Raw genomic sequence first — 10062 nt, 5'->3', positions numbered from 1 at the left:
AGAGAGATTTCTGAAATTCAGAAATTCAGAAATTCCTGAAGGATTTTTTGGAGCGATACCTGCAAAAACTCGTGGAGAAAATACATGAAAGATTTTTGAAGATTCCGTGGTGGGATTCCTGGAGGACATCCCGAAAGAATTATAGAAGGGATTCCTAGAGAGATACCTGAATAAATGACTGAGAGATCCTTGTAGGAATTTTTGGAGGAATCTCAGGTGGGATTTTAAAAAGAATTCCTGGAGGATTACCTCAATAGTGTAATCGAGAGGTTACATAAACAATTCCTTTCGAAAATTTTGGAGCGATTCCTAGATGAGTTGCTGGAGTGATTCCCGGTAGAATTTCAGGGGGAATTTCCGGAGTAATTTCTGAAGGGATTCCTCTTGGAATATCTGAAGGGGTTCCGGGTCATTTGGCCGAACGCCATTTGGCCGAATGCCGTTTGGCCGAACGCCATTTGGCCGAAAGGGTCATTTGGCCGAACGCCGTTTGGCCGAATGCCGTTTGGCCGAAAAAGGTATGATGAACTTAAGTGATCATGCAACTATTTCCTATATCAGTATAACTCAAAAGAACAGCCTATGATTCAAAGAAGGAAAAATCTCTGACAAACTTATTCTCAGTTTCAACGCCAACTAATCTTTTAATGGTAAAACTTGAAAGAATAGCCTATGATTAAAAGAAGGAAATATTTCTGATGATCACATTGGCAGCTAGAATGTTATCCAGAGTTTGCCCACGCCTCCAAATCCTTTTGATAATATTTCGGCCAAACGGCATTCGGCCAAACGACCCTTTCGGCCAAATGGCATTCGGCCAAATGGCGTTCGGCCAAACGGCATTCGGCCAAACGGCATTCGGCCAAATGGCCGGACACCATCTGAAGGGTTGCATGGAGAAATTCCCGGAGGCATTTTCGAAGAGAAGGAGAGCTGCCAGAAAAAAAAAATCCAATGGGGAATCTCATAGGAATTACTGAAGGGAGAGATTTCTTGAAGAATTCAGGGAGCTTCCTCTGGTGGCAGGAATCCCGGAGGTATTTTTGAGAAATTTCTGGAAGAACACCAGTGGCGATTTCTAGATGAGTTCCTTGAGCGGTTTTTGTAGAAATTTCAGGAGGAATTTCTGAAACGATTTCTTATGGAATATTTTCAGGAATTTCAGGAGCAATACCTGGTATGAATCCAAGATGAACACTCGGAGGGAGTCCTGAAAGAATTTCTTGAGGAAGAACAGGAAGGATTCCTGGAAAAAATCCTGGAGGTCTTGAGGGAAATCCCGGAGAATTTCCTAGAGAAAAGACATTCCTTGACACATTTCGGATTTCGTTCTTCGTGGAATTTCTAGAAAATTTCCTGAAGGAGTACTTGGAGGGTTTCCTGGAAGAATTCACGGATAGATTCCTGAAGGAACTTCTGGAGCAATGTTTCGAAGGAACTCCACGTGGAATTTCTGTAAGGAGTTCTGGAGAAATTCCTGGAGGAATTTTTGGAGTAATTCCTGAGATAATTTCTGTAGGGATGAGAGGAGAAAATCCCGGAGAAATTCTCAGTCATTCCCAGAGGGTTTCCAGGGTGATTTCCCAGAGTGGTTTCCTGAGAAATCTTCGCAGGCCTTCTGGAAGGAATTTCCGTAGGTATAAGTGAAGGAATTCTCGCAGGGATTAACCTTCTAATACCCAACCCGCCTTTAGACGGTTGTTTGAGCATTTTTGCATTTTTTTCTTTTCTGGGCGATCAAATTTTTTATATTTTTGGCTAATATTAAGGACTGTTCTGTATATCTCAAAATGGTTTTTGGTGACTATATACGCGTATTTATATATTTTTTTAAATCATTGAAAAAATTATGTTTAGGTCATCTTACAGATGCCGTTGTTTTTTTTTTTTGTATTGAATCGCAACAATTAACATATTTTAAAAATTTTCTTAATCATTCCAATAAGGTAGGAGAGTTTAGGGAACTGGAATACACTCTAAAATTATTTTCCTTAAAGTTACACGGAAAAAAAAGTTCCATGAAAAAAAATTGAATAAAAATATTTTAACAGTAAAATCTCAAAATGTTTTCGTCTCAAAAACTCGGTATCCCGAATAGGCTTCCAGGAAAAATATAAAAGTGTGGGAATGTTCAAAAATAAAAATTGGAAAAATTAAAACCAAAATTCACAAAATTGCGAATTAAAAAGAATCACCTTCCAAAACATGTTTAAATCGATTTTAGATGACGAAAAATGATATTTAGATCAAAATCAAAATTTTGGGTATTAGAGGGTTAACAATGTGGTTGGCGAAGAGATTCCTAAAGATATAAATACTCAGAGGGCATCCACAAGAAATTCCCAGAGGGATTGCTGGAGAAATTCACGGAAGGATTCCTGGAGAAAATTGCAAAGGGACTTGTGGATGGATTTGCGGGATCATTCTTGAAGGTATTTTTGGAGTCATTCCTGGAAGAATTCTCGCAGGGATTCCTGGTAGAATTTTCAGAGGAATGTGTAACAAAAATAAAAGAAAGTTAATTATTTTCAAGTTTCAACGAATCACGACAAAAAGAACCTTACAAATGTTGAATTCAAAAAAAACATCGCAAATTGACACAGCCCAACACAAAACATATGTGCCCAGGACAACAATTTCTGTTCATGAGATGATGAGGTTTCATTAACTGGTTTGTGTCGATCTGCTAATCCTGGAGAAATTTCCAGAAGGATTCGCGGGATGTTCTTGAAGTAATTTGCGGAGTCATTTTTGGTAGAATTCCCAGAAGAGTGTCTACTGGAATTCTCAGAGGGACTCCTGGAAGGAATTCCTGAAGGAGCTTCCAGTCAGAGGGATGCCTGGAGAAACTTCGGCAGAGATTCCTAGAAAAATTTCTGGAGGAATTGCTGGTGAGATGTTGGAGTTCACGAAACCCTACCCAAAGAGTCCGGGTCGAGTTGTTCGTGCTGTGCGTCGTTGTTTTACGTATGTGGACGGAATATCCAGTTTTTGCTACGACACCCGCAAACTGCAGAGACCCTTTCAGTTCGTCTTGATTTCGTTCTCCAGTGTATACTAGGATAGGTTATAATTAGTGAGCTCGTTCCATATTATTAAAATATACAGTATATGATAAATTTTAACAAAACTGTTTAAAAAAAATAATTATCGTTCTTTTGTTGATAGTGATTATGTCCCTGTGTTGATCGTGTTCGGTATCGTCTTGCGGCTAGAGGAAAAAAATCGAGTCCAGTGTCGTCTCGTGGTTTTAAAATTTAGTGTTTACATACATTTTAAAGAAATTCATAATAAGTGTTTTATTGATAGAAATATTTTAGAAGCCTTTCTAGTAATTCCTTCAATGTTGCTGAATAAAAGTAACTAATGAACATTGATGAAACTTATGCCAAAATGGAAATTCTCAGAAACGTTGAGCAATATAATACGAAAGACTTTTTTCTGCGCTTTTTCTTAAAATAGAAGAACCAAAGAGCTTGATGAGATCCGATAGAATTTCAATAATTTCAAAACCGTTTGACTGATAAATAAACACATACTCCCAGCAATAAGAAACAAACCTAGATAATTTCTCCCGCTCCTGATAAGACAAGGTGTTTCCCTACATGCATATCAAAAAACCAGTCTCCCTGTAGCACTCGTTCCCGTGCGCGATGACTTTGAATTTCCATTATCATGACAATGGCATTTCTAATAAAGGCAAAGAAAGATTCCTATTCCAGAGCTCCTAGGCACAATCGCCGTCCGTCGCCGTATCAATTTATCACTGATTACAATATTTAAACTCGCTGCTATCACCGCGCCCGTCCAGTTTCGTATCAAGTCTCACCCGAAATGGAAGTGGATCTCCTGCATGTGGCGGTCCTGGTGGCGATTGTCGCCTACCTATACCGCTGGATAACCCGCAACAATGGCTACTTCCACGACAAGCCGATCCCCTCGATGGCCGTGACACCGTTCTTCGGGGCGTCGGGACCTCTCCTGCTGCGAAAGGTCACCTTCACCGACTTTGTCCAGAAGGTGTACAACAAATACCCGGGAGTGAAGTAAGTATCGCCGTCGTGGTTGAAGGCCTAGCCTCGATTATCTAACCTTCCAATCCGTCTACGCAGAGTGTTCGGAATGTTCGAAACGATCACGCCTTTCTTCGTGATCCGCGACCCGGAGCTGATCAAGCAGATCGGCATCAAGGACTTTGATCACTTCGTGGACCACAGGCCGACGTTCGGGGTGGACGATGAGCATGCGGCTCATCCGAAGGCGCTTTTCAGGAAGACGCTGTTCGCGATGAATGGTCAGCGGTGGAAGGAGATGCGAGCGACGCTGAGTCCGGCCTTTACCGGGAGCAAGATGCGGCAGATGTTTTCGCTGATGGGCGAATGCTGTAACGAAATGATGACGCATTTTCTGGGGAAGGCGAAGAGTTCCGGGGGAAGGGTGGAAGTGGAGATGAAGGATTTGTTGAGTCGGATCAGTATTAATGTGATTGCGTCGTGCGCGTTCGGGATCAAGGTGGATTGTTTCAAGGAGCAGGAGCATGAGTTCTTGTACCACGGAAAGAAGATGATGGGTTTCGGAAGGCCGGTGGTGATTGCGAGGATGATGGCCATGCGAATCTTCCCGAAGTTTGCCGCAAAGTTCGGAATTGATTTGCTGGATCGAGAGCAGGCGGAGTACTTCACGCATGTGTTCAGGGAAACGATCATGACTCGGGAAAATAAGGGAGTTATCCGTCACGATATGATTGATCTGCTGCTGCAGGCTCGCAAGGGTATACTGAAGTATCAGGAAGAGAAGGATGATCAGGAAGGATTCGCTACGGTTCAGGAGTCGGACGTAGGCAAGGTGGACGTGTCGAAGAGTATGTCCGAAGCGGAAATGATCGCGCAGTGCTTGATATTCTTCCTCGGAGGGTTCGATACGGTGTCGACGTGTGCCATGTTCATGGCGTACGAGTTGGTTCGCAATCCGGAGGTTCAACAGAAGCTGTATGAGGAAGTGGTGCAGACAGATAAGGAACTAGGTGGAAAGCCTCTGAGCTACGATGCACTGCAGAAGATGAAATACATGGATATGGTGGTATCGGAAACTCTGCGGATGTGGCCCTTGGCACCGGCTGTAGATCGTCTGTGTACTCAGGACTACACCATTGATGACGGTCAGGGTGCGAGATTCACGATCGATAAGGGAACGTGCGTTTGGTTCCCGGCAGCTGGGCTGCACCATGATCCACAGTACTTCCCCAACCCAGAAAGGTTCGATCCGGAGCGGTTCAACGACGAAAACAAGCGAGACATCAACCTTGGAGCTTACCTGCCCTTCGGTATTGGTCCAAGGAACTGCATTGGATCGCGGTTCGCTCTGATGGAGGTCAAGGCCGTTATGTATTTCTTGCTGCTGAAGTTTTCGTTCGAACGTGGCCCGAAGACCCAGATACCAATGCAGCTACGGAAAGGATTTACCAACTTGGGACCGGAGAATGGAATGCACATGGAGCTGAAGCTTCGGTAAACGGCGACATTAGATAAGGTGGTTTCAATTTAAGCTTAGTTAGATAAGATAAGACTTTCAATAAATATGTTTTAGGCGAAACCGGTTTTAGCGGTCATCGAAGACGCGTGCCTTGTTCTTCATGATTCATTTGCCGTACCTGCATTCGCAGGTAGATTTCTCTTAACAATAAGGACAAGATGTTGTCAACCGACAACAATGGCTCGGATACATCGGTCGAACACATAGAAGATAACAAGATTGACAAGTCGTTCAAGTTGATTCAGGTCTTACAACTCATTGATCAAATTCTGTCCGAAAGTTTCCGTTGCAATGCCACTTGAATGCGGCATTGACGTTGAATCGAGTTACGTTTACGAAGGTGTTAGGGGTTAGGGTTCTGATTAAGACATGGTAATGACCTTAAGAGCTGGTGTACGGGTCTTCCAGAGCTCCCTTGTATAGAGGTCATCGTATCTACAAGCGTAACTAGTGATCTGTGGAAGAATTAAATGTACAGCTCGTTTTTCCACAGCATCATGCGATAATGCTCTGACAAGTGGTGAGTCCAATGACTGCTTAGGATTTCCAAGAACTCCCTTGAGTATAGGTCATCGAATCTACGGCCAACCATGTTTCACCTTGATGTAAGGTCAATGACTGCTTGCTTAAGAATCGTCGAAAACTCCCTAGGTAGGTTTCACGGATCTACAACAGTAACAAGTGATCCTTTGAAGAATTGAGAACAAATTCATGCTCGCCACACCTCTAACATCTACGTTGAGTCAAGTGATAAAGTCAGTGACTGTTCAAAGAGACTAGCTCTTTGAGTATCCGATCAAACATCCGATCTACAAGCGTAGTTAGTGATCTCTTGAAGCACCAAGAATATAATTTGTACTTATAAAATCTCAAGCCACCATCTTTTGCCTAGTGGTAAGTTCAATGATTGCCTAAGGGACCCCAAGAACTCCCGTAAATGTAGGTCATCTAGGTCATCGGATCTACAAGAGTAACAAGTAATTCTTTAAAGATTTGAGAACAAAATTCATACCCACACAGCTCTATGCAGCTATGTTGTGTCAAGTGGTGAAGTAAATGACTGTTCAAGGTGTCCAGCACTTCATAGAGTACAGGTTACCGACTCTATGAGCGTAACTAGTGATCTCTCACTGTATTGTGCAAATTGTTTATACTTACATATCCATGAAGTGTTCCTGAAACTCCCTCAAATCTTCCGAAATAGCCTGATACCCCCTAAAACCTTCCCGAGACCCTCCTGATTGCACTCTGAAACCTATTAAAACCTTCGAAATATTTTGAAACTCTCCTGATCCTAAGGGATGACAGGAAAGTCCCCTGAACTCTGCTCGCAACATGCTATGGTATTTTTTGCTGTTGTAAGAAAAGTATTTTGACCATACTATCAGGTTCATGCTCCGTGTGTCCATGTGAGGCTGGGCATCCGCTAGTGGAAGACGGTGCTCATGTCTTTTTTCATTTCAGTGATGCCAAGTGAACTAATTTTGAATATTAGGTTTAAACAGTGAACATCACTTGCAGTCGTGGCCGCCACATCACAGTGATAGAGCTAGCTCTTTCACAGTAACAAGACGAAACTTCCATTTTTTTTTTTTTGAATCAGCATGTTGTCTCACAAAGAGACAGTGTTGCCAGCTACCAAATTTATTAAGAGCCATAGAGTGTTAAACTATGGATAGAATATGAGGTGTACTACAACTATACCGAACATCAACTCGCTTATCTACTGTTGGATTTGGAAAGAAGATTATCATTTGATTTGATGAATTCAGTGTTGCCAGTAATCAAATGTATTACTGATATTATGCACATGAATCACTTTTCAACTGTTGAATATTCAAATTGTCTATCCTTCCGCGAAAGCTCGATCCGGGTCCCGCTCGAACACATCCAAACACAGCGGTTGATCCTTAAGATTGAAATAAGAATAGTTTGCGGAAGATGACACTGTTATCTGATAAACAACCCGTCATTTCTCCCCATATATCGTATGAAAACAAAGATGTCATACGCATGTGGCTCTCTAGCGGCAAACAAACACAGACTATCTAGACACCAAGATTATCAATTTCCATTATCATGGCACTGTCCATAACGGGACGTGCTATCTCCCCTTGCTAGCCACTGACTGCCTTTTATGCCAATTGTTGAATTTCGAAATTTATCGCCATTTGAATTGTCTTTCTTCGCGCTATCAGCCAGCGCCACTGGACCGCAGTTTCGTATCGTATTCCGACCAGAATGGAGGTCAATGTGATGTACCTGGCCGTGGTACTGGCCGTAGTTGCCTACCTGTACCGTTGGATAACGCGCAACAATGGCTACTTTCACGACAAACCGATCCCGTCGATGGCCGTTACGCCGTTTTTCGGCGTTTCAGCACCGTTGCTGCTGCGGAAGGTCACGTTCCCCGATTTTATCGAGACGTTGTACAACAAGTACCCCGGAGTGAAGTAAGTATGCGGGTTCGGTGGGGGGTTTGATCAGAGGTTTAACTGACCTTCCTTCGTCTACCCCAGAGTATTCGGAATGTTCGAAACGATCACTCCGTTCTTCATGATCCGCGATCCGGAACTGATCAAGCAGATCGCCATCAAGGACTTCGATCACTTTGTGGACCATCGGCCGACGTTCGGGCTGTTCGACGACGAGAGTGCCGAGCACCCGAATGCCCTCTTCCGGAAGACTCTGTTCTCGATGACCGGCCAGCGGTGGAAGGAGATGCGGGCGACGTTGAGTCCGGCCTTCACCGGGAGCAAGATGCGGCTGATGTTCTCGTTGATGGGCGAAAGCTTCGACGCGATGGTTGATCATTACGCGAAGAAGGCGGGGGCTTCGGGTCGGGTAGAGGTCGAAGTCAAGGACATGATCAGTCGCGTCAGTATCAATATTATTGCGTCGTGCGCGTTTGGGATCAAGGTGGATTGTTTCAAGGAACAGGATCATGAGTTCTTGTACCACGGTAGGAGGATGATGGATTTTGGAAGGCCGATTGTGATTGCAAGGTTGATGGCCATGCGTATTTTCCCGAAATTGTCTTCGAGGTTGGGCCTTGATCTGCTGGATACGGAGCAAGCGGAGTATTTCACCAAGGTGTTCCAGGAGACGATCAAGGCTCGTGAAAGTCATGGGGTCGTTCGCAACGATATGATCGATCTGCTGTTGCAGGCTCGCAAGGGTACGCTGAAGTTCCAGGAAGAGAAGGATGATCAGGAAGGGTTCGCTACGGTTCAGGAGTCGGACGTGGGCAAAGTGGACGTGTCGAAGAGTATGTCCGAAGCGGAAATGATTGCGCAGTGTTTGGTGTTCTTCCTCGGCGGTTTCGATACGGTGTCGTCCTGTGCCATGTTCACGGTGTATGAGCTGGTTCGCAATCCGGAAGTTCAACAGAAGCTGTATGAGGAGGTGCTGGAGACGAGCAAAGAGCTCAACGGAAAACCCTTGAGCTATGACGCGCTGCAGAAGATGAAGTACATGGACATGGTGGTGTCGGAAACTCTGCGGCTGTGGCCCTTGGCACCGGCTACGGATCGTCTGTGCACTAAGGACTATACGATCGATGATGGTCAGGGTGTGCGATACACGATCGATAAGGGAACGTGCGTTTGGTTCCCGGCGGCTGGACTGCATCGTGATCCGCAGTACTTCCCCAATCCGGAGAGGTTCGATCCGGAGCGGTTCAACGATGAAAACAAGCGGAACATCAATCTGGGAGCTTACATTCCGTTCGGTATCGGTCCGAGGAACTGCATTGGGTCCCGGTTTGCGTTGATGGAGGTCAAGGCCGTTATGTATTTCTTGCTGCTTAAGTTTTCGATCGTTCGGGGACCGAACACCCAGATTCCGCTGCAGCTTCGGAAAGGGTTCACCAATTTGGGCCCGGAGAAGGGATTGTACGTGGAATTGAAATTAAGATAAGTAAATGCTAAGAATTGAAGAAAAATGTTTTGAAAAGTTGAAATAAAGCTCGTCTTATTAACCTTGAACTTTTGATGTCCTTATTTTTTCGAAGAGTTATGTAATGTAATGCGTTAACTGACAGTTTTTCAAAGGAAATGTCTAGTCATTGTACGGCACGAGTGTGAACTTGTTTGCTTGCTTGGAGACAGCTTTCTGATATGCATATAGGGTAACATCTTATCTTATCTGCTCGAAAGAAATTATCTATATTTGTTTATTCTTATTGTCTTTTGTATCAGTCAAACAGTTTGAAAATTATTAAAAGTTGATTGGATTTTATCGAGCTGTTTGCTTAATGTAAAAGTTCTCGTTTGTTCTACGAGTCGGTGAATACGTTCTAGTACTGTATTTCGCTTACAGGAATCCTGTGAGAATTTTTGTCCAGTCTGGAATCTGTCTAGAATTTCTCTTTGGAATCTGGAAAGGAGCCAAGCCTTTGAATCCAGCTATGAATCTTGACCGGAATTAGGTAGGCTACGATTCTTATTTAATACATTGTTGTTGGTTGGAGAAATACTTAAAAATTCTTTGAATTCCTTAACCCTTTGAAGCCGGATTTTTTCCAAGCGT

At 43.7% G+C, this 10062-nt stretch overlaps 2 protein-coding genes across 2 annotated transcripts; both read left to right on the top strand.

Moving 5' to 3' along the window:
• Positions 1 to 3796: 3796 nt before the first annotated feature.
• Positions 3797 to 5613, top strand: LOC109426416 (probable cytochrome P450 9f2). Its single transcript, XM_019701929.3, has 2 exons — positions 3797 to 4046; positions 4113 to 5613. Exons 1-2 carry the CDS (start codon positions 3835 to 3837, stop codon positions 5509 to 5511), a joined length of 1611 nt encoding a protein of 536 aa, XP_019557474.3. The 5' UTR covers positions 3797 to 3834; the 3' UTR covers positions 5512 to 5613.
• Positions 5614 to 7715: 2102 nt separating this feature from the next.
• LOC109403845 (probable cytochrome P450 9f2) lies at positions 7716 to 9518 on the top strand. Its single transcript, XM_019676743.3, has 2 exons — positions 7716 to 7985; positions 8052 to 9518. The coding sequence occupies exons 1-2, from the start codon at positions 7774 to 7776 to the stop codon at positions 9448 to 9450; spliced, it is 1611 nt and encodes a 536-aa protein (XP_019532288.3). The 5' UTR covers positions 7716 to 7773; the 3' UTR covers positions 9451 to 9518.
• The last annotated feature ends 544 nt before the right edge of the window (positions 9519 to 10062 follow it).

The sequence above is a fragment of the Aedes albopictus genome, chromosome 3, assembly GCF_035046485.1.
Source record: "Aedes albopictus strain Foshan chromosome 3, AalbF5, whole genome shotgun sequence".
Taxonomy (NCBI): Eukaryota; Metazoa; Arthropoda; class Insecta; order Diptera; family Culicidae; genus Aedes; species Aedes albopictus.
This window is presented reverse-complemented; position numbering and strand designations above follow the sequence as displayed.